Source organism: Nerophis lumbriciformis, linkage group LG07 (genome assembly GCF_033978685.3).
Source record: "Nerophis lumbriciformis linkage group LG07, RoL_Nlum_v2.1, whole genome shotgun sequence".
Lineage (NCBI taxonomy): Eukaryota > Metazoa > Chordata > Actinopteri > Syngnathiformes > Syngnathidae > Nerophis > Nerophis lumbriciformis.
In genome coordinates, this window is record NC_084554.2 from 54,742,501 (window position 1) to 54,768,880 (window position 26,380).

General features: G+C 34.9%; 1 protein-coding gene across 4 annotated transcripts in view; it reads left to right on the forward strand.

The window, feature by feature from the left end:
• The window catches only part of ccny (cyclin Y), an 86,433-nt gene that overhangs the window by 26,845 nt on the left and 33,208 nt on the right, over positions 1-26,380 (forward strand). For all 4 annotated transcript variants that reach the window (XM_061964868.2, XM_061964870.2, XM_061964869.2 and 1 more), the window contains exon 2: positions 21,384-21,458. In XM_061964868.2, coding sequence (XP_061820852.1) covers positions 21,384-21,458 — 75 coding nt within the window. The remainder of the gene's footprint in view (positions 1-21,383; positions 21,459-26,380) is intronic.

Below are 26,380 nucleotides of genomic sequence, written 5' to 3' on the forward strand. Positions count from 1 at the left end.
GGCAGCCGTCATGTACGCTCTCAGCTTTTTTTTCCGCCGCCACAGCATTTGTGGGAAAAGTGATGTAACCGAAGCGACCTCATCTTGTTGTGAGAAGTGTAAGTAGGAAGCAGAAGGAATTATTACATCATTTTATGTGAAGCCCAAGTAGTATTTCTTCATCTAAAGAAAGTGAGTGATCAAATAATGCAAATACAATACTGTACATGTCATAGGGACACACAAAAAATGGCATTATTGTCTTTATATGAACAAAAAATGTTAGTGTACATGAAACATATGTTTATTATTGTCATTTAGTCCTTAAATAAAATAGTGAACATACTAGACAACTTGTCTTTTAGTAGTAAGTAAACAAACAAAGACTCCTAATTAGCCTTAGTAACATATTGTGTCATTCATCATTCTATTATTTTGTCAACATTATGAGGGATTATTAATCTACTTGTTCATTTACTGTTAATATCTGCTTATTTTCTGTTTTAACATGTTCTATCTACACTTCTGTTAAAATGTAAAAATCACTTATTCTTCTCTTTTTTGATACTTGACATTAGTTTTGGATGATACCACACATTTAGGTATCGATCCGATACCAAGTAGTTACAGGATCATACATTGGTCATAATTTAAATTCTCATGTGTCGTATTTTCTGAGTTTATAAATATAATATGAATTTTAAAAGAAAAATATTTTCTGACGATAAAAAATATCAATGTAATCATAGTAATATCGACTAGATACGCTCCTGTACTTGGTATCATTACAGTGGATGTCAGGTGTAGATCCACCCATGGCGTTTGTTTACGTTGTGACGCCGGTGAGCTATTGTATCCTCCTCCGGTGTGTAGTGAAGCATGTTGAGCTATTCCTCGTCCTCCAGTGATAATGATACTTGTAAGAAACATACTTTATTTGTCGCCATGGAGGCCAGGATTAGTGATTTAGAAGTAGCTAAAACACTGCAGTGTTATAACTTCACCTTTATCTTTACTTTGTACACCAAAATGCGTCCATTCTCCCTTTTCTGTCTACACACTGTGTCTGCTTGTAAGTACTCTGTGTGTGTGTGTGCGCTGCCCAACATGCTCCTCTGCTCGTAAAAGCAGCAATGTCACCACGTAACGACACGCCGTCATATCCGTAAAAAAAAAAAAAAAAAAGAAACTACTTTTTAGAGGCGGTATAGTACCGAATATGATTCATTAGTACAGCAATACTATTCTAATACCGGTGTGTGTGTGTGCGTGTATATATATATAGTGTGTATATAGTATATATACACACACACACACACACACACACACACACACACACACACACACACACACACACACACACACACACACACACACACACACACTTACAGACAGACATAATGAAGCCTATACTCCGATGATTCTCACCCCTGGATTGAAACATCACTTATTGTTCCATAATGACTGTATTGTGTCTGCATGTAAATGAAGTCAAGGATCCTCTCTAAATGAAGCGATTATTTCCATCTCACTTACCAACCATTTCCTTCATACTGGCCCCTCTCATCTGTCTCTCTCCACCATGTTTCAAGACCCAGCTGGCTGTCCAGTCAGCTATGACCCTTTCTCATAATTGCTGCCGCCGGATTCCATGCAAGACCCTGTTTGTGCTGTTCTATGTGTAGGATTATTTACAAAGGAAATAGTAAGGCAGTAAAAATGTGCGTAGTTAGATATCACATAGAGTGTTTGTGTGTGAGAGTTCTACCAGCAGCAATTAGTACAGTGAAACAGGGCAGATTGTAAGACTGCAAAGCCCGGGTGTCTCTTTTTGCCTTTGATTGGCCTGCCTCCACCATCTGAGTCGTCTCCAGCCAGCGTTGCCTAGTTACAGCGACTGGAAGATGCAGAGATGAGCGGGGAGTGAAAGAGGGCGAGGGCGGGTTTGTGATTATGTTGGGTGCACGAGTGCCTCCCTTGCCTTGCCGCCTTCAAACGACACATTTCAGCATCCGCGTCACTGTAGGTGTGCCAATTAGGGGATGGACGTTCCACTTAGGGTTTGATCTACTTTAAACTTGGAATTTTGCCCATCGTTCACAATTATTTTTGAGAGACAAGAAGACAAAAGTTTTTATTTTTTTTGTTTTCTATCATATAAAATTCGTACGGTGTTTTTTTAAACTTTTTTGAGTCAAGACAATCGCAATTGTAGGATATTTGTTATGGTTTACCAGGGGAGGTGACGGCAACAGACACCAGGGGGTCATAATGTTCAAAGATTTATTATATATATATATATACCATATATATAATAATAAAACAATAATAATATAAACTAAGGAAATGGAGTGTGACTAGATCCAAAAGTGTATGTGGTGTGAGGCTATGTGTGTAGTTAGCTGAGGCGTTTGTTACCAAATGCCATACTTGCCAACCTTGAGACCTCCGATTTCGGGAGGTGGGGGGTGGGGGGCGTGGTCGGGGATGGGGCGGGGGGTGTGGTTGGGGGGCGTGGTTAAGATATATATATATATATATATATATATATATATATATATATATATATATATATATATAAGAAATACTTGACTTTCAGTGAATTCTAGCTATATATATATATACATATATATATATCAAATCAAATCAAATCAACTTTATTTATAAAGCACATTTAAAATTTACCACAGGGGTAGCCAAAGTGCTGTACAATGAACAGGTTAAAAGATAAAACGAGTACCGAGCAAACACAACACAACACAAACAGAACACGATAAAAAATCAATAATTAAAATAGAATTAATAAAAACATATATATATATATATATATATATATATATATATATATATATATATATATATATATATATATATATATATATATATATATATATATATATAAATAAATACTTGAATTTCAGTGTTCCATTTATTTACACATATACACACACATAACGCTCATCTACTCATTGTTGAGTTAAGGGTTGAATTGGCCATCCTTGTTCTATTCTCTGTCACTATTTCAGAACACACACATTATACAAATACACATTATAAAATCAATAGGAAAACGGGAGCTCTAATTTGGGAGTCTGAATTAGGATCGCAAGTTCCTATATAAGCATTGCGCACTCACGTCGCCTTTTTGTATTGATTACTGCAGCTGTGCACTGGATTCGTTCACAAATACAAACTACAACTCACAAACACTTTAGAGTTAGGCTCCACCATCAGAATGTGTACTTAAACTTATAAAGATGACATGGATATTATTCAGTGAGTTGATTCACCAAAACTAACCTGTTATACAGGAGGAAAAAGCACACAGGACGTTTCAATTGTTCACAGACTGGTCGCGCTCATCAGAATGACAAGACACTTCCGGTCTGCAGGTGATAGCATTCAATTGGGAAGAAACGCCCTACTGCCCCCTACTGACCAATGTGAATACTGATAAATGTGTAATGACAGCTCCAAAAATGAATTCAAACCACAAAATGAAATAAATAAATCAACACAAAAATGTGACACATTATGGGTGGGTCACATATGCATGTACAGTAGATGGCAGTATTGTCCTGTTTAAAAGTGTCACAACATTGCTGTTTACGGCAGACGAACTGCTTTACGGTAGACGAAAACTTGACTGCTGTTGTTGTGTGTTGTTGCCGCGCTGGGAGGACGTTAATGAAACTGCCTAACAATAAACACACATAAGAAACCAAGAACTCGCCCTCGGTCATTAGCTGTTTATATTGTGGGAAAGCGGACGTGTGAACAGGCTGTCAACACGTCACTCAGGTCCGCATGGAGCTGGAGGGGGCGTGGCCTCCAGCTCCGCCTGAATTTCGGGAGATTTTCGGGAGAAAATTTCTCCCGGGAGGTTTTCGGGAGAGGCGCTGAATTTCGGGAGTCTCCCGGAAAATCCGGGAGGGTTGGCAAGTATGCATCTTCTTTGGACTAGTGCACATAGTCCTACTACACAAGTAGTTAGCAATAACAGATGTACTTACTAATGGAAAATTGGACCAAAAAAGCTAACATTAGTGTATCTACGTATGAAATATTGCACAAAATATGAATACATAACTTTGAGAATGAAAATAGAAGTCCATAGAAATATACGGGAGCTAATAGCGAGTATATTTGAGCTTTATTATATATCCATGCTCTTCTCCTTGAATGTGATGTATTGATTGATTGATTGATTGAAACTTTTATTAGTAGATTGCAAACAAAGAAAATACATGACCTGTATATGAAACAGTACAGTTTACACCAGGGGTGCTCATTACGTCGATCGCGAGCTACCGGTCGATCTCGGAGGGTGTGTCAGTCGATCACCAGCCAGGCATTAAAAAAATAGTCCTAAAAATGAGCGATCATAAATCTTCACTATGACGTCACTTTCGTCACTTGATTGACATTCACGGCACCCGAGGGTCTTCTGAGATGACGCTGGCTGCTGCCAGCTCATTAAAATGACCGACTGGAAGGCGAGAAACACTTTATTTCAACAGACTCTGGCGCCGTACCTGTCGTCAAAACTCCAAAGACCGACTGCACAGTTGCACAGTTGCGCTAACAAAATAGGAGTCTCAGAAAGCTGGCGTGCACAAGCTAGCAAGCTACGGAGTTTGCCGACAATGTATTTCTTGTAAAGTGTATACAAAGGAGTACGGAAGCTGGACAAATAAGATGGCAAAAACCAACCACTTTCATGTGGTATTGGACAGAAAGGAGGACTTTTTTTCTCCTCCATTCGAAAATGCGGACATTTTTAGCACCACTGTCTGATTCCAATCAATGCAAGTCATCAGAATCAGGTAATACACCAACTTATATTCTTGTCTTCATGAAAGAAAGGAATCTATATGTGTTAAACATGCCTGTATTATCTTTAAACACCTTTAACTTGTTAACAATATTAACTATATGTGTTAAACATGCTTGTATTATCTTTAAACATCTTTAACTTGTTAACAATATTAACTATATGTATTAAACATTCTTGTATTATCATTAAACACCTTTAATGTATTAACAATATTAATTATATGTGTTAAACATGCTTGTATTATCTTTAACCACCTTTAACTTGTTAACAATATTAACTATATGTGTTAAACATGCTTGTATTATCATTAAACACCTTTAAGTTGTTAACAATATTAACTATATGTGTTAAACATGCTTGTATTATCATTAAACACCTTTAATGTATTAACAATATTAACTATATGTGTTAAACATGCTTGTATTATCTTTAAACACCTTTAAGTTGTTAACAATATTAACTATTTGTGTTAAACATGCTTGTATTATTTTTAACCACCTTTAACTTGTTAACATTATTAACTATATGTGTTAAACATGCTTGTATTATCATTAAACACCTTTAATGTATTAACAATATTAACTATATGTGTTAAACATGCTTGTATTATCTTTAAACACCTTTAACTTGTTAACAATATTAACTATATGTATTAAACATGCTTGTATTATCATTAAACACCTTTAATGTATTAACAATATTAACTATATGTGTTAAACATGCTTGCATTATCATTAAACACCTTTAAGTTGTTAACAATATTAACTATATGTGTTAAACATGCTTGCATTATCTTTAAACACCTTTAACTTATCAACAATATTAACTATATGTGTTAAACATGCTTATATTATCATTAAACACCTTTAAGTTGTTAACAATATTAACTATATGTGTTAAACATGCTTGTATTATCTTTAAACACCTTTAAGTTGTTAACAATATTAACTATTTGTGTTAAACATGCATGGAATTATTTTTAACCACCTTTAACTTGTTAACAATATTAACTATATGTATTAAACATGCTTGTATTATCATTAAACACCTTTAATGTATTAACAATATTAACTATATGTGTTAAACATGCTTGCATTATCATTAAACACCTTTAAGTTGTTAACAATATTAACTATATGTGTTAAACATGCTTGCATTATCTTTAAACACCTTTAACTTATCAACAATATTAACTATATGTGTTAAACATGCTTGTATTATCATTAAACACCTTTAAGTTGTTAACAATATTAACTATGTGTGTTAAACATGCTTGTATTATCATTAAACACCTTTAAGTTGTTAACAATATTAACTATTTGTGTTAAACATGCATGGAATTATTTTTAACCACCTTTAACTTGTTAACAATATTAACTATATGTGTTAAAAATGCTTGTTTTATCTTTAAACACCTTTAACTTGTTAGCAATATTAACTATATGTGTTAAACATGCTTGTATTATCTTTAAACACCTTTAACTTGTTAACAATATTAACTATATGTCTTAAACATGCTTGTATTATCTTTAAACACATTTAAGTTGTTAACAATATTAACTATATGTGTTAAACATGCTTGTATTATCTTTAAACACCTTTAAGTTGTTAACAATATTAACTATTTGTGTTAAACATGCATGGAATTATTTTTAACCACCTTTATTTAACTTGTTAACAATATTAACTATATGTGTTAAACATGCTTGCATTATCTTTAAACACCTTTAACTTGTTAACAATATTAACTATATGTGTTAAAAATACTTGTATTATCATTAAACACCTTTAATGTATTAACAATATTAACTATATGTGTTAAACATGCTTGCATTATCTTTAAACACCTTTAACTTGTTAACAATATTAACTATATGTATTAAACATACTTGTATTATCATTAAACACCTTTAATTTGTTAACAATATTAACTATAGGTGTTAAACATGCCTGTATTATCATTAAACACCTTTAACTTGTTAGCAATATTAACTATATGTATTAAACATGCTTGCATTATCATTAAACACCTTTAACTTGTTAACAATATTAACTATATGTGTTAAACATGCTTGCATTATCTTTAAACACCTTTAATGTATTAACAATATTAACTATATGTGTTAAACATGCTTGCATTATCTTTAAACACCTTCAACTTGTTAACAATATTAACTATATGTATTAAACATACTTGTATTATCATTAAACACCTTTAATGTATTAACAATATTAACTATATGTGTTAAACATGCTTGTATTATCTTTAAACACCTTTAAGTTGTTAACAATATTAACTATTTGTGTTAAACATGCTTGTATTATTTTTAACCACCTTTAACTTGTTAACAATATTAACTATATGTGTTAAACATGCTTGCATTATCATTAAACACCTTTAACTTGTTAACAAAAACATATATTTCATAAATAAGTAAATATAAATGATATATATGAATGAGGTAGATCCCCACGACTTGATCAATTGAAAAGTAGCTCGCCTGCAGAAAAAGTGTGAGCACCCCTGAAGTAGGTGAATACATCTCAACAGCATATACTGAATCTTGACATCGCTAGCAAACACCGCTGAACAACAGGGACATCTATAGCTAAATAATGAGACAAAATATCAATTTCACAGCAAAAAAACAACTGCAGACATGAATTGTAGATGAGACTAATATTTGTAGCAGGAAATCCACTTAAAATGCACGGTGGTACACACCCTTTTAAATGATTGATTGATTGAGACTTTTATTAGTAGATTGCACAGTTCAGTACATATTCCGTACAATTGACCACTAAATGGTAACACCCCAATAAGTTTTTCACACTTGTTTAAGTCGGGGTCCACTTAAATCAAATCATGTTTAGGAGTTCATACCTACCAACTACTCCGGTTTTCCCGTAATTAGTACGGTTTTCATCAACCTATTCCGGGTTACGGTTGCAGTGATAAAAAATACGGTTTTTCATTAATTAAATTATTATTATTTTTTTAAAGTTTTATTCACGAAATCGCGTAACAACAATGACAATCGACACTGCTTCCCGTAACTTCCTATCGAGCCATTCCGAATGCCATGTGCGAGGCTATTTATAGCACCGCTGCCAAGCACGAGGCACCAGTTGTTTCCAAACGAGCGAACGATCATGGAATCAGCCGGAGAAAAATCGCAAACGAGTCTTAAACCGAAAAGAAAACTGCAGTCATTCCGTGAAGAATATTCAAAAGCCTATCCGGGAATAATTATCCGTTCCAAAAAGGGTTGAAAACTACGCGAATTGCACCTTGTGCAGACAAGATTTTTCGATCGGACACGGAGGAATTAGCGATGTAAAAGACCATTTTGGGACAAAAAAACACAAGTCTAATGCCGTTGCTAGCGATACAAGTGGAAAACTTTCAACGTTTTTCGGATTTTAACCACAAAAAGGTAATGACACCAATGTTATCTATTGGAATTGTTTAGTACTGTTATACTGTTAAAAGTGTTTATACTATTTATGCTTTCAAGTCCAAGTTGCAGAAATCTTGTTAAATGTTGACAGCATAACTACCAAAATACAGAAGTATGTCCTTAATATTTTTGCAGTGCTATTTCTGTTGAAAAGTTCAAATGATTACATTAGAGATGTGATGTGCCACTTTTCAAGTGTCTGATGGCTTCAATTAATTTTCATTAATTTTTCATATTTTGAATTCTTTTGAAAGGCTTACAAAAAAACTACATTTGAATTGTAATTCCATGCTATTGACAGGACTATTAATTGGAATGAAGTTAGCTTACCATGTTTACAGTATGATAATTGTGATAGAAATGTGAATTTTAGGCACAGAATATTTTTTACAATTGAACAAGGCAGTAGATTATACAAGCTTGGACAGAAAGTTAATAATGACACCAATTTTTTTTTTTAAATGGAATTGTTAAGTACTGTTTTACCATTTGTTTACTGTAAAAAGTGTTTATACTTTCAATGAACAAATTGAAGTCTTGTGAAAGGTTGACAGGATAACTGGCATTAACTGTCAAAATAATTTCAAACTATTGAAGTTAGCTTACAGAATAAACATGTCGATCAACCCGTATGATTTTTGCTGTAATATTTTTGTTGTGAAAAGTCACTGTGACTGATAGAAAAGTGATGGTTTTAGCAACATTTTAACCTGTCTGAATGCTAATAATCATTTTGCGTTGGGGGACTTTGTCCTGGACCTACCGGGGCCTGCAGCCCTTGGACCCTGGCTACTAGGTTTTTCTGATTTCAAAAGTTGGCAGGTATGGTATCGGTCAGTATCGGTATCGGATCGGAAATGCAAAAACCTGGATCTGTCAAGACTTGGACTTTGGCTTGGTTTGTTCTCCCGTGGTGCAAATGAACTGGACTGGTCAAGGCTTGAAGGTGGGTACATGATTTATTTTAAACTATCAAAAAAGGAATAAACAAAAAGCGCGCACAGTGGCGGAGAATAAAACTAGACTTTAAACACAAAACTTGCACATTGGCAGAAACTATGAACAATTAAACAAAACACTAACTGTGGCTTAACGAACAAAAACTTACTTGGCATGGAACCGGCATGAAAAAAAGAGTAGCAAGGGTCATCAGGGTGTGGAGAGTGTGCAGGAGCATAAATGTGGTGATGTCGTCAGAACGAACAACAGAAAATGAATGAACTTAAATACCATGGACATGATTAGTGAAAGCAGGTGCGTGACTCGAAACGTGAAACAGGTGCGTGACGTGACAGGTGAAAACTAATGGTTGCTATGGTGACAAGAGTGCACAATGAGTCCAAACGTGGAACAGGTGCGTGACGTGACAGGTGAAACTAATGGTTGCTATGGTGACAAAACAAAACAAAAGTGCACAAAAAGTCCAAAATTTAAACCGAACATTACTAAAACAAAACATGATCACACAGACATGACAGGATCGGGACATCCCTAGATGAGACTAATATTTGTAGCAGGAAATCCACTTAAAAAAAACATATCATGCACGGTGGTACACACCCTTTTAAATGATTGATTGATTGAGACTTTTATTAGTAGATTGCACAGTACAGTACATATTCCGTACAATTGACCACTAAATGGTAACACCCCAATAAGTTTTTCCACTCGTTTAAGTCGGGGTCCACGTTAATCAAATCATGAGTTTTAGGAGTTCCAATCAGATTCTCCAAGATATTGTTTTTCTCTCACTCCTGTTCTAGTCCACCTTTCTAACAATGTGTTTTTACCACCCTAAAAACTTCATTTCCTTTCTAGTTCCTGAATTTCAGGAAGTTGTAGGCAAGGCGTAACCTGTTTGGGGGGGTGAAGCCACACCATGGGGTCAGCGACACAAGTGTCCATTGACGCTTCATTTCCCGCCTGCAAGAATCCAGCCATTGATTTGCACTTTTAGTACAAACTTACAATTATTCGCGAGCGGTTTGCCGTTTCAGGCATAATTAACCCTCTTAGTGCTCGCTGCCTCTTCCTACACACCCAGTTATTGTTGCAGCATTGTGTGTCACTTCCTCCTACACGGTGTGTGTGTACGTTTGTGTGTGTGTGTGTTTGCATCCTTTGAGGCTTTTCAAGTGGCTCTCGAACACAAAAAGACAAAAGAGTTCAAAAGAGTTTGACACAATAGCGTGCATAACCTGCTGTGTACCAAAAGTGGTTGTGTGATCTTGGGTATGCGCCACGGTTATCATCCATTCCACAAACCACCCTATCACCAGGGTTCGTGCGGGTGCTTAAAAAGCTTGAAAATCCTTGGATTTTAATTAGGGGTGTGGGAAAAAATCGATTCAAATTCGGATCGATTCTCATTTTTAAAAAATCTATTTTTTTAAAATTATTATTATTTAAGGTCCCGCTCCTCAGACAAATGTTTACACGGGTAAGTCAGCCGTGTAATTCTTGTTAATTAACTTTTTTTTTAGGGTTAGGGTTAGGGTTAGGATTAGGGTTAGGGTTAAGGTTAGGGTTAAGATTAGGGTTAGGGTTAGGGTTAGGGTTAAGATTAGGGTTAGGGTTAGGGTTAGGGTTAAGATTAGGGTTAGGGTTAGGGTTAGGGTTAGGGTTAAGATTAGGGTTAGGGTTAGGGTTAGGGTTAAGGTAAAACTAATTTTAAAAAAAGTTAAAAAAAAGTTTAAAAAAAAGTAAAAAAAAGTTAAAAAAAAGTTTAAAAAAAGTTTAAAAAAAGTTAAAAAAAAAGTTAAAAAAAAGTTAAAAAAAAGTTAAAAAAAGTTAAAAAAAGTTAAAAATATTTAAAAAATAAAAAATAAAAAAATTAAAAAATTTAAAAAAATAAAAATAAATATTTTTTTTTAAATAAAAAAAAATAAAAAAATAAAATAAAAATTCAAGGTAAAAAATGATTTTCAAGGTAACATTTTTTTTTCAAGGTTAAAAATGATTTTCAAGGTAAAAAATGATTTTCAAGGTAAACAAATGATTTTCAAGGTATGAATTTTTTTTTCAAGGTTACATTTTTTTTTCAAGGTAAAAAAGGTTAATTTTTATTTATTTTATTTTATTTTTTATTTTTTAATTAATAAATCCAACAAAACAATACACAGCAATACCATAACAATGCAATCCAATTCCCAAAGCAAAGCCGAGCCAGCAACACTCAGAAGTGCAATAAACAGAGCAATTGAGAGGAGACACAAACACCACACAGAACAAAGCAAAAGTAGTGAAACAAAAATGAATATTATCAACAACAGTATCAATATTAGTTACAATTTCAACATAGCAGTGATTAAAAATCCCTCATTGACATTATCATTAGACATTTATAAAAATAATAAAAAAGAACAATAGTGTAAGGCTGCATCTAACGATTATTTTTCTATCGATTAATCTATAGATTATTTTTTCGATTAATCGGTTAATCTATAGATTATTTTTTCGATTAATCTACAGATTATTTTTCCTTTTACCGATTATTTTTTTATTTAAAATGAAGATGAAAAAATAAATGTAGAACAGTTTTATCAAAAGGCATGGCTTTTATTTACCAAAAAAAAAAAAGTATGGCCACTCAGTCAACATTGACAAGAACATGACAAAATATTCTGTAACAATGTAAACATTTAAACCTTTTAACATTCAACAAAATTAAAAGTAGCTTATTTGCTTTTTAATGTGCAAATATAAAATAAACATACAGTGCAAATGTATGTTTTTAAAAATGACATCGGGGGCAGTACCTCTGGATTGGCAGACCGGGGTGGTGGTTCCTCTCTTTAAGAAGGGGAACCGGAGGGTGTGTTCTAACTATCGTGGGATCACACTCCTCAGCCTTCCCGGTAAGGTCTATTCAGGTGTACTGGAGAGGAGGCTATGCCGGATAGTCAAACCTCGGATTCAGGAGGAACAGTGTGGTTTTCGTCCTGGTCGTGGAACTGTGGACCAGCTCTATACTCTCGGCAGGGTCCTTGAGGGTGCATGGGAGTTTGCTCAACCAGTCTACATGTGCTTTGTGGACTTGGAGAAGGCATTCGACCGTGTACCCCGGGAAGTCCTGTGGGGAGTGCTCAGAGAGTATGGGGTAACGGACTGTCTTATTGTGGCGGTTCGCTCCCTGTATAATCAGTGTCAGAGCTTGGTCCGCATTGCCGGCAGTAAGTCGGACCCGTTTCCAGTGAGGGTTGGACTCCGCCAGGGCTGCCCTTTGTCACCGATTCTGTTCATAACTTTTATGGACAGAATTTCTAGGCGCAGTCAAGGCGTTGAGGGGATCTGGTTTGGTGGCTGCAGGATTAGGTCTCTGCTTTTTGCAGATGATGTGGTCCTGATGGCTTCATCTGGCCAAGATCTTCAGCTCTCACTGGATCGGTTCGCAGCCGAGTGTGAAGCGACTGGGATGGGAATCAGCACCTCCAAATCTGAGTCCATGGTTCTCGCCCGGAAAAGGGTGGAGTGCCATCTCCGGGTTGGGGAGGAGATCTTGCCCCAAGTGGAGGAGTTCAAGTACCTCGGAGTCTTGTTCACGAGTGAGGATCGTGAGATCGACAGGCGGATCGGTGCGGCGTCTTCAGTAATGCGGACGCTGTATCGATCCGTTGTGGTGAAGAAGGAGCTGAGCCGGAAGGCATAGCTCTCGATTTACTGGTCGATCTACGTTCCCATCCTCACCTATGGTCATGAGCTTTGGGTCATGACCGAAAGGACAAGATCACGGGTACAAGCGGCCGAAATGAGTTTCCTCCGCCGGGTGGCGGGGCTCTCCCTTAGAGATAGGGTGAGAAGCTCTGTCATCCGGGGGGAGCTCAAAGTAAAGCCACTGCTCCTCCACATCGAGAGGAGCCAGATGAGGTGGTTCGGGCATCTGGTCAGGATGCCACCCGAACGCCTCCCTCGGGAGGTGTTTCGGGCACGTCCGACCGGTAGGAGGCCACGGGGAAGACCCAGGACACGTTGGGAAGACTATGTCTCCCGGCTGGCCTGGGAACGCCTCGGGATCCCCCGGGAGGAGCTGGACGAAGTGGCTGGGGAGAGGGAAGTCTGGGCTTCCCTGCTTAAGCTGCTGCCCCCGCGACCCGACCTCGGATAAGCGGAAGAAGATGGATGGATGGATGGATGGATGGATGTTTAGTCCATGTCACCATACACCATATATATGTGGATATTTTTGCCTTAATGAACACTTGATGCATATAATCACAGCAGTATGATGATTCTATGTGTCTACATTAAAACATTCTTCTTCATACTACATTAATATATGCTACTTTTAAACTTCCATGCAGAGAGGGAAATCACAAGTAAAAGTGTATTTATTAAATAGTTATTAAGCAGTGGCACAAACTAGGGATGTCCCGATCCGATATTTGGATCGGATCGGCTGCCGATATTTGCCAAAAATTGCGTATCGGCAAGGTATGGGAAAATGCCGATCCAGACGCACCGATTTAAATAATACATTCCACTTTTCTGCTGCTCCCTAATTTCCGTTCCGCATTTTCCAGCACACCTTCAACACATCCACACTGTGAATTCTCACGCAGTTGCTTTTAGCTGCTGGCATTACACGACAGGCTCTTCTCACTCTTTCCTGTGTCTCCCTCTCACAGACAGCGAGTGCACCTTCTTACACACGTCACATACTGTCACGACACACGTTAGCTGTGATGCTAGCGCAGCCGTGCAATTGCGCACTGTTTAAGCGTCCTCTGCGCATAGCAATTATATGCCACGCACAAAATCTAATAAAAAAATAAGCGCATAACAATTTTCAACACACCGACACGACAGAGAAAACAGTTTTCGTCATCATTGTTCAAATATTGTGACGTCTGTCGAGATGCTTATCTCCATTCGGTGCCACACGTCCACACCATCAAAATGCTGTGGCAAACAATTCCACATCAACACCGTATGAAAAAATTAGTGATTTTTTTAGTTGTGATTTCCTTCTCTGCATGAAAGTTTAAAAGTAGCATATATTAATGCAGTATGAAGAAGAATGTTTTAATGTAGACATGCAAGCCTTGAAAGAAAATGTTGAAAATCAAGACTACATTTCCTGCAAATTGGTGCATTTCTACCCTATATTTTAACTTTAGATTTATTCTCATATCAAACTCTTTTGGCTGTCTTTTTGACACTTACATCCGGCGCCCCCCTCCACACCCTGGATTATAAATAATGTAAATAATTCAATGTGATTATCTTGTGTGATGACTGTATTATGATGATAGTATACAGGTAAAAGCCAGTAAATTAGAATATTTTGAAAAACTTGATTTATTTCAGTAATTGCATTCAAAAGGTGTAACTTGTACATTATATTTATTCATTGCACACAGACTGATGCATTCAAATGTTTATTTCATTTAATTTTGATGATTTGAAGTGGCAACAAATGAAAATCCAAAATTCCGTGTGTCACAAAATTAGAATATTACTTAAGGCTAATACAAAAAAGGGATTTTTAGAAATGTTGGCCAACTGAAAAGTTTGAAAATGAAAAATATGAGCATGTACAATACTCAATACTTGGTTGGAGCTCCTTTTGCCTCAATTACTGCGTTAATGCGGCGTGGCATGGAGTCGATGAGTTTCTGGCACTGCTCAGGTGTTATGAGAGCCCAGGTTGCTCTGATAGTGGCCTTCAACTCTTCTGCGTTTTTGGGTCTGGCATTCTGCATCTTCCTTTTCACAATACCCCACAGATTTTCTATGGGGCTAAGGTCAGGGGAGTTGGCGGGCCAATTTAGAACAGAAATACCATGGTCCGTAAACCAGGCACGGGTAGATTTTGCGCTGTGTGCAGGCGCCAAGTCCTGTTGGAACTTGAAATCTCCATCTCCATAGAGCAGGTCAGCAGCAGGAAGCATGAAGTGCTCTAAAACTTGCTGGTAGACGGCTGCGTTGACCCTGGATCTCAGGAAACAGAGTGGACCGACACCAGCAGATGACATGGCACCCCAAACCATCAGGTTGGTTTGGTTTGCATTTCCTTTGGAAATTGAGGTCCCAGAGTCTGGAGGAAGACAGGAGAGGCACAGGATCCACGTTGCCTGAAGTCTAGTGTAAAGTTTCCACCATCAGTGATGGTTTGGGGTGCCATGTCATCTGCTGGTGTCGGTCCACTCTGTTTCCTGAGATCCAGGGTCAACGCAGCCGTCTACCAGCAAGTTTTAGAGCACTTCATGCTTCCTGCTGCTGACCTGCTCTATGGAGATGGAGATTTCAAGTTCCAACAGGACTTGGCGCCTGCACACAGCGCAAAATCTACCCGTGCCTGGTTTACGGACCATGGTATTTCTGTTCTAAATTGGCCCGCCAACTCCCCTGACCTTAGCCTCATAGAAAATCTGTGGGGTATTGTGAAAAGGAAGATGCAGAATGCCAGACCCAAAAACGCAGAAGAGTTGAAGGCCACTATCAGAGCAACCTGGGCTCTCATAACACCTGAGCAGTGCCAGAAACTCATCGACTCCATGCCACGCCGCATTAACACAGTAATTGAGGCAAAAGGAGCTCCAACCAAGTATTGAGTATTGTACATGCTCATATTTTTCATTTTCATACTTTTCAGTTGGCCAACATTTCTAAAAATCCCTTTTTTGTATTAGCCTTAAGTAATATTCTAATTTTGTGACACACGGAATTTTGGATTTTCATTTGTTGCCACTTCAAATCATCAAAATTAAATGAAATAAACATTTGAATGCATCAGTCTGTGTGCAATGAATAAATATAATGTACAAGTTACACCTTTTGAATGCAATTACTGAAATAAATCAAGTTTTTCAAAATATTCTAATTTACTGGCTTTTACCTGTATATCTGATAGTATATATCTGTATCATGAATCAATTTTTGACCCCGACTTAAACAAGTTGAAAAACTTATTGGGGTGTTACCATTTAGTGGTCAATTGTACGGAATATGTACTTCACTGTGCAACCTACTAATAAAAGTCTCAATCAATCAATCAAAACACATAGAATCATCATACTGCTGTGATTATATGCATCAAGTGTTCATTCAAGGCTAAGGCAAAATATCCACATATATATTGTGTATCGCAATATGGCCTTAAAATATCTCAATATTTAAAAAAGGCCATATCGCCCAGCCCTAGTTCAATGATGCCATTTCTGTTTGTCATGTATAATTTTGTTTATTTTGTGTTTATCCTTGAATAAACAGGTCAGTTTCTTGTTACCAACCATTGTGTATTATTCAAACTCCCCTAATTCAGCTGGCTAGTTGTTATCAAGAGTACTAAAACCCTTTTCAACATGATTCTGACAACTAAGTAGGCTAAATAACTTTAAACTTTAATACATGCTCGGATAGGCCAGTATCGGTCAGTATCGGTATCGGATCGGAAATGCAAAAACAATATCGGTATCGGATCGGAAGTGCAAAAACCTGGATCGGGACATCCCTAATATCCAGTATATTCCATATATCGCCCAGCCCTAGTTCGATGTATTTGTTGCTCCGTTATTTTGGTTGTCTACTTAACTTACCTGACTACCTCAGTTAAAGCAAACAGATTACATTCTGTCGTTTTGGTTAGTTGTATGAAATGGTTACATTATCGGACTTGTTTGTACTGTGCAGGTCATGTAATGTGTAATTTGTAACCTTTTTCACAACTTAGAGCTGAGTTAATATGAATGATTTTGTAGTTTTTACACAACATGGTCGTATGCATTTCTTGCTCTATTATTTCCGTTGTCTACTTAACTTGTATGGTTACCTCAGTGAAAACAAAAAAAAAGTTAACTTTTGTCTTTTTGTTCATTTATTATCATAGCCACAGTTATAAAGCTAGATGTGCTTAATGAAAGGTGACTGAGGTGTTTAATTTAATTTATTTAATTTATTATCCTTATATTAATAACCTCTTAAGGCCCAAGCTGTTTGTTTACATGCTTTTTATTTTATTTCTCTTTGCTATTTGGGCTTATTGGACTCTAATTAGAAAACAACTAAGGATCATCTTTTGATATGATGTACTTAGTCCATAAGTACACAAACGTGTACTTCATGTTCAGTGACATGCTAATTATTATTTTTACACTTTTTTTAATTTTTTCAAAATTCCATTGTATATTATACTCTTCTGACACCACCAGATGGCAGTATAAGTGTCCACATAAGCGGCCATAAGACCCCAATTCAGTAGTGTACACAATTTTGTAAAAATAAGAGCGAAAAGGTGCTGGTCACGCATGTGGCTACTAAGCCTTTAGAGGTTGAAAAGTTTTGTTAATAAATGAGTGGAAAAAAAATTTTTCAAGGTAAAAATTTTTTTTCAAGGTTAAAAATGATTTTCAAGGTAAACAAATGATTTTCAAGGTAAAAAAAAATTTTCAAGGTACATTTATTTTGAAGGTAAAATTTTTTTTTCAAGGTAAAAAATAATTTTCAAGGTAAAAATTTTTTTTCAAGGTAACATTTTTTTTTCAAGGTTAAAAATGATTTTCAAGGTTCAAAATGATTTTCAAGGTAAACAAATGATTTTCAAGGTAAAAAAAAATGTTCAAGGTAAAAAAATTTTTCAAGGTAAACAAATGATTTTCAAGGTAAAAAAAAATTTTCAAGGTAAAATTTTTTTTTCAAGGTTAAAAATGATTTTCAAGGTAAACAAATGATTTTCAAGGTAAAAAATGATTTTCAAGGTAAAAAAAAATTTTCAAGGTAAAAAATGATTTTCAAGGTAAAAACATGATTTTCAAGGTATAATTTTTTTTCCAAGGTAAAAAATTATTTTCAAGGTAAAAAATTTTCAAATTTTTTTAATTTTTTAATTTTTTTTTAATTTTTTTTAATTTTTTTTAAATTTTTTTAAATTTTTTTAAATACATTTTTTAATATTTTTTTAATTTGTTTTAACTTTTTTTTTTATTTTTTAAAACAATTTTTAAAAATCTAAATTTAAAAAAATCTAAATTTTAAAAAATCTAAATTTTTTAAAATCTAAATTTTTTTAAACAATTTTAACAATTACATTTTTTTTTAGGGTTAGGGTTAGGATTAGGGTTAGGGTTAGGGTTAAGGTTAGGGTTAGGGTTAGGGTTAAGATTAGGGTTAGGGTTAGGGTCAGGGTTAAGGTTAGGGTTAAGGTTAGGGTTAAGATTAGGGTTAGGGTTAGGGTTAAGATTAGAGTTAGGGTTAGGGTTAGGGTAACATTTTTTTTTAAAAGTTAAAAAAAGTTAAAAAAGGTTAGGATTAGGGTTAGGGTAACATTTTTTTTTAAAAGTTAAAAAAAAGTTAAAAAAGGTTAAAAAAAAGTTTGTTTTTTCCATCCATCCATCCATCTTCTTCCGCTTTTTAAAATAAAAATAAAAACAAATTTAAGAAATTAAAAAAAATTAAAACATTTTAAAAAAATTTAAAAATTTAAAAATTAATTTTTTTTTATTTTTAATTTTTTTTTTAATTTAATTTTTTTTTAAATGAGTGAAATGGACATTTTGAGGGTGCGTGTATTTATATCACATTATGCAGTTTACAAGCACAAATACGGTGTGAATCAATCCGTGATGTTCCATGTCATTGAGTGCTGGAAGTAAGAAAAAGAACAAGAAATGTGAAAAACAACACAAATGGAAACACATTTGCAAACACCAATGACATTGAATAGTCACACTGCTTCAATTTCTATGCCCCATTCAGTTAATGATAACTGCTGCTTCAATGTTAGGCTTAGCTTTTAGCAGATTTTCCCTATTTTTCCTACAGACAGCATTAGATGACCTCAAACAACAAGGCTATGGATTGATTCACACTGGTTTTCGCCTTTTGAAGGGGATTGGAAAAACTGGAAAATTGATCTTGAAAGTGCTTAAAAAGTGCTTGGCCGTGGAAAAGGTGTACGAACCCTGTATCATATTCCCTTCTCTCTAATATGAGTTCCATTTCTCCTCATCCTCGCCCCAATGTCACCATCCTCTAGTTTTTGATTGCTTTTTCCCTCTCCCTTGCCATTTTGAACCACCTCTTCCTTTCTCCTCACCCTGACAGTGGTGTTTTAAATCTTTTCTCTGCTCCCTTTCTCACACTTTATCTGCTTCTTTGCTGTGCACCCTTGTCTACACTAAGTCGTTTAACCCCTTAAAGGAATCATTATTTAGCCCAAGCCCCGTTTCAGCCACACTAAACCAGCGTTTAAGGTCCCGCTCCTCGGACAAATGTAGCCGTGTAATTCTTGTTAATTAACATTCTTTTTTAGGGTTAGGGTTAGGGTTAGGATTAGGGTTAGGGTTAGGGTTAGGGTTAGGGTTAGGGTTAAGGTTAGGGTTAAGATTAGGGTTAGGGTTAGGGTTAGGGTTAAGGTTAGGGTTAGGGTTAGGGTTAAGATTAGGGTTAGGGTTAGGGTTAAGGTAAAACAAATTTTAAAAAAAGTTAAAAAAAAGTTAAAAAAAGTTAAAAAAAGTTAAAGAATGTAAAAAAAAGTTAAAAATATTAAAAAAAAAATAATAATAAATAAATAAAATAAAATAAAAATATATATATTTAAAAAAAAAAATAAAAAAAAAAAAAAAAATGTCAAGGTAAAAAATGATTTTCAAGGTAAACAAATGATTTTCAAGGTAAAAATTTTTTTTCAAGGTTAATTTTTTTTTCAAGGTGAAATTTTTTTTTCAAGGTAAAAAAAGATTTTCAAGGTAAAAAATTTTTTTCAAGGTAACATTTTTTTTTCAAGGTAAAAACAATTTTTCAAGGTAAATTTTTTTTTTCAAGGTTAAAAATGATTTTCAAGGTTAAAAATTATTTTCAAGGTAAACAAATGATTTTCAGGTAAACAATTTTTTTCAAGGTAACATTTTTTTTCAAGGTAAAATTTTTTTTTCAAGGTAAAAAATGATTTTCAAGGTAAAAAATTTTTTCAAGGTAAAATTTTTTTTTCAAGGTTAAAAATGATTTTCAAGGTAAAAAATGATCTTCAAGGTAAAAAATGATTTTCAAGGTAAAAAAATGATTTTCAAGGTATAATTTTTTTTCAATGTAAAAAATGATTTTCAAGGTAAAAAATGATTTTCAAGATAAACATTTTTTTTCCAATTTTTTAAATTTTTTTAAAAATGTTTTTAAATTTTTAATTTTTTTTAAATTTTTTAAATTTTTTAAATTTGTTTTAACTTTTTTTAACTTTTTTTAACTTTTTTTTTAACTTTTTTTTTTTATTTTTTAAAACAATTTAAAACAATTTAAAACAATTTAAAACAATTTAAAACAATCTAAATTTTTTTAAACAATTTTAACAATTAACATTTTTTTTTTAGGGTTAGGGTTAGGATTAGGGTTAGGGTTAGGGTTAAGATTAGGGTTAGGGTTGGGATTAAGATTAGGGTTAGGGTTAGGGTTAGGGTAAAACATTTTTAAAAAGTTTAAAAAAGTTAAAAAAAAGTTAAAAAAAAGTAAAAAAAAAAGTTAAAAAAAGTTTTAAAAAAGTTAAAATGTTTTTAATTTTTTTTAAATTTTTTTTAAATTTTTTTTAAAATTTCAAATTTTTTTAATTTTTTAAAAAATATTTAAAAAAAATAAAAATATTTAATTTTTTTTTAAATGTTTAAAAAAATTAAAAAACTTAAAAAAAAAAAAAAAAAAAATTAGAAAAATTAAAAAAACTTAAAATTTTTTTTTTTTTAAATTAAAAAAATAAAAAAATAATTTAAGAAATAAAAAATTTAAAAAATTTTTTATTTATTTTTTTAAAAATTAAAAAAAAAAATTTAAAATTTGAAAAATATAAAGAATTTTTTAAAAATTAAAACAAGTTCAAAAAAAAATAAAATTTTTTTTTAAGTTAAAACATTATTTTCAAGGTAAAAAATGATTTTCAAGGTAAAAAAAAAATTGTTGAAGGTGGAATGGTATGAAAAGTTTGAAAAATGACCAATTCATTTTAAATGGGAAAAATGTCGCGCAAATTCTGGGAAATCTGGGAATTTTTGGAATTTGTCAAGGGAAAGCCCGCGATTCCGGAATAGGCTGAACAGTTTGAAGTTGGAACGGTTTGAATCAGATAAAAAATGTGCGCGATTGATTGATGGAGAATGTCACAGCTGTTTCTGCTCTATTTTCAGACCTGCCGATGGAGTACAATCCCTCGGACCATCCTCGGGCCAGCACAATCTTCCTCAGCAAGTCTCAGACTGATGGTGAGTTCATTCTACATGACTTGTAAACCATGTGTCCATATCCATTTAGCAAGACAACGCCAACCCAAACACAAACATATTTAATGGGTGGGGCATTGGCCGAATACTGCTTTAATAATTAGTTTTACATGAAAGTTCTCAGTTTTTAGTTGATGATTGATTCATTTGTTGCTTTTTGGGGATATGAAGATACACACACGTACTTTTTGTCTTTCCAAAAATGCCCAGCTGTGTTCATCCGAATTAATTCCATATTAGTTTTGGATTTAAAGGGAAACTGCCCTTTTTTTAGGAATTTTGCCCATCATCCACAATCCTTATGTAAGACAAGAACACATAAGGTTTTCTTTTTTTATGCATTCTAACTAGTAAATAAATGTGATCAAAAGTCCACTTACAATGGAGCCTATTGGAGTCGATCTATTCTGCTTATAAAGCGCTTAAAAAACACCCAAACACCTCCATTAAAGGTGCTATATATGTAATGTAGTAACAGGAACATTACACAACATGTAATATTTCCTTTTCTCTCTCATTTTAAGCATACGGCGGGGCATTAAATCATACTTGCCAACCTTGAGACCTCCGATTTCGGGAGGTGGGGGGAGGGGGGAGGGGGTGGGCGTGGTTGGGGGCGTGGCTAAAAGGGGAGGAGTATATTTACAGCTAGAATTCACCAAGTCAAGTATTTCATATATATATATATATATATATATATAATATATATATATATATATATATAACAAATACTTGACGTTCAGTGAATTCTAGCTATATATATATATATATATATATATATATATATATATATATATATATATATACATATATATATATATATATACATATATATATATATTTATTTTATTATATGTATATATATATATATATATATATATATAAATATATACGTATATATATATATATTAATTTTATTATATATATATATAAAAAAAAAAACTTGAATTTCAGTGTTCATTTATTTACACTTATACACACACACATAACACTCATCTACTCATTGTTGAGTTAAGGGTTGAATTGTCCATCCTTGTTCTATTCTCTGTCACTATTTCAGAACACACACATTATACCAATATACATTATAAAATCAATAAGAAAACAGGAGCTCTAATTTGGGAGTCTGAATTAGGATCAGAAGTTCCTATATAAACATTGCGCACTCACGTCGCCTTTTTGTATTGATTACTGCAGCTGTGCACTGGATTCATTCACAAATACAAACTACAACTCACAAACACTTTAGAGTTAGGCTCCACCATCAGAATGTGTACTTAAACTTATAAAGATGACATGGATATTATTCAGTGAGTTGATTCACCAAAACTAACCTGTTATACAGGAGGAAAAAGCACACAGGACGTTTCAATTGTTCACAGACTGGTCGCGCTCATCAGAATGACAAGGCACTTCCGGTCTGCAGGTGATAGCATTCAATTGGGAAGAAACGCCCTACTGCCCCCTACTGACCAATGTGAATACTGATAAATGTGTAATGACAGCTCCAAAAACGAATTCAAACCACAAAATAAAATAAATAAATCAACACAAAAATGTGACACATTATGGGTGGGTCACATGTGCATGTACAACAGGCTGTCAACACGTCACTCAGGTCCGCATGGAGCTGGAGGGGGCGTGGCCTCCAGCTACGCCTGAATTTCGGGAGATTTTCGGGAGAAAATTTGTCCCGGGAGGTTTTCGGGAGAGGCGCTGAATTTCGGGAGTCTCCCGGAAAATCCGGGAGGGTTGGCAAGTATGCGCGGGGGGGGGCGCTGGAGCCTATCTCAGCTACAATCGTAATCTAGAATAAACTTTCACCAACTCCGAGGCGAGAAAGCATTTTACCATCTCATGACGTTTATACAGCAGCAACAAGTTAGCGAGCTAGCTCTAAAGCTCCACTATAAATGGTTAACCCTTATAATAACAATATCGCTAGTATTTAGGTCATGAAATGTAAACAGTGTATTGTTGGCGCTTTTTGAATGGTTATTTAGAGGGCTTCATGGGTGTAATAGATGACCTCTAATTGTAAGCAGACTTTTATTTACAAGTTAGAATGCATTAAAAAAAATCATCTGCATAATGATTGTGAACAGGAGGCAAAATTCCCCCCAAAAAGTGCAGTTCCACTTTAAGGATTCATTTTCGTGTTCTTTTTTCCAGGTTTGAATAATTATACAAAAATAAAACTCAAATTTACACAGTTTTAAAAATATTCATGCGGATTCATTATCTATCCATCTATCTATACACACACGCGCACGCACGCACACACACAGACACACACACACACTATATATATATATATATATATATATATATATATATATATATACATAGCATTTATACAATGTATTACTTAAATCTGTTTTTACGTAAAAGACACTCATTTGTAAGGTGTGGCGGCTTTTTTTTGCCACGGTGCCGCACTGTTACCAATTACACGTAGGGATACCCTGGTACTACACCAGGGGTGCTCACACTTTTTCTGCGGGCGAGCTACTTTTCAATTGATCAAGTCGTGGGGATCTACCTCATTCATAAATATAATTTATATTTACTTATTTATGAAATATATGTTTTTTGTTAACAAGTTAAAGGTGTTTAATGATAATACAAGTATGTTTAATACATATAGTTAATTTTGTTAACAAGTAAAAGGTGTTTAAAGATAATGCAAGCATGTTTAACACATATAGTTAATATTGTTAACAAGTTAAAGGTGTTTAATGATAATACAAGAATGTTTAATACATATAGTTAATATTGTTAACAAGTTAAAGGTGTTAAATGATAATACAAGCATGTTTAATACATATACCGTATTTTCCGCACCATAAGGCGCCCTGGGTTATAAGCCGCGCCTTCAATGAACGGCATATTTCAAAACTTTGTCCACCTATAAGCCGCCCCGTGTTATAAGCCGCATCTAACTGCGCTAAAGGAATGTCAAAAAAACAGTCAGATAGGTCAGTCAAACTTTAATAATATATTAAAAACCAGCGTGATGTGGGCGCGCATGGAGTCGTATATCAACATGGACGGAGCTGCGTGAAAAAAGCCACCCGGCCTCTTCGCGTAAACTTACCTTAACCACTCGCTCATCTTTTCTTCATCCATCCCTTCGAGTTAGCTTTTATGATGACGCCGGCTGGAAAGGTCTCTTTTGGCAAGGTCTTCCTTTTGAATATCACCATGGGTGGAAGTTTCTGGCCATTAGCATGGCAAGCTAGAACCACAGTGAAGGATGACTTCTCATTCCCTGTGGTGCGAATATTCACCGTACGTGCTCCCGTTGTATCCACAGTGCGGTTCACAGGAATATCAAAAGTCAGTGGAACCTCGTCCATGTTGATAATGTTCTCTGGCCGGATCTTTTTTTCAGCTATCTTGTTTTTACAATATGCACGGAAAGTAGCCAGCTTTTCTTGAAAGTCTTTAGGCAGTTGCTGTAAAATAGTAGTCCGTGTGCGGATGGAGAGATTGCGTCTTTTCATGAACCGGAAACCTGTCGCTTAGTAGGAGCCATTTTGTGGTCTTTACAGATGTAAACACACAAAGGAAATGAAACGTAATATCCGCGCGCTTCTTCTTCTGCTACGCGGGCGGGTGGTTGCTTACAGTAGAAGAAGAAGCGCTTCCTGTTCTATGGGGGCGGGTGCTTACCTTGGCGGTTGCTTGCGTAGAAGAAGAAGCACTTCCTCTTCTACGGGGAAAAAAGATGGCGGCTGTTTACCGTAGTTGCGAGACCGAAACTTTATGAAAATGAATCTTAATATTAATCCATCTATAAAGCGCACCGGGTTATAAGCCGCACTGTCAGCTTTTGAGAAAATTTGTGGTTTTTAGGTGCGCCTTATAGTGCGGAAAATACGGTAGTTAATATTGTTAACAAGTTAAAGGTGTTTAATGATAATATAAGCATGTTTAACACATAGTTAATATTGTTAAAAAATTAAAGGTGTTTAATGATAATACAAGAATGTTTAATACATATAGTTAATATTGTTAACAAGTTAAAGGTGTTTAAAGATAATACAAGCATGTTTAACACTTATAGATTCCTTTCTTTCATGAAGACAAGAATATAAGTTGGTGTATTACCTGATTCTGATGACTTGCATTGATTATGCAGTGGTGCTTAAGGTCCGCATTTTCGAATGGAGGAGAAAAAAAAGTCCTCCTTTCTGTCCAATACCACATGAATGTGGTTGGTTTTTGGCATCTTATTTGTCCAGCTTCCGTACTCCTTTGTATACACTTTACAAGAAATACATTGTCTGCAAACTCCGTAGCTTGCTAGCTTGTGCACGCCAGCTTTCTGAGACTCTTATTTTGGTAGCGCAACTGTGCAACTGTGCAGTCGGTCTTTGGAGTTTTGACGACAGGTGCGGCGCCAGAGTCTGTTGAAATAAAGTGTTTCTCGCCTTCCAGTCGGCAGCAGCCAGCGTCATCTCAGAAGACCCTCGGGTGCCGTGAATGTCAATCAAGTGACGAAAGTGACGTCATAGTAAGATTTATGATCGCTCATTTTAGGACTATTTTTTTAATGCCTGGCTGGTGATCGACTGACACACCCTCCGAGATCGACCGGTAGCTCGCGATCGACGTAATGAGCACCCCTGTACTACACTATACTAATATTTGGTGAAATGTCCCTGAGTAATACTTTTTTCTGTCATCAACAAAGATGGCATAAATCTGACTGCATATTTGACCACTTTTAGTGGGAAAATTGGCTCATTTAAGTTTACTGGTGTCCCAGCTTTTAATTTAAGCATAGTCCACACATGTTCAAAGGATTAAGGTCAGGGCTTTTTGGGAAGGCCATTCCAGAAGCTTAGTTTGCTTGATCTGTTCCAAAACTAGTTTTAATGTGTGTTGGGATCACTAAC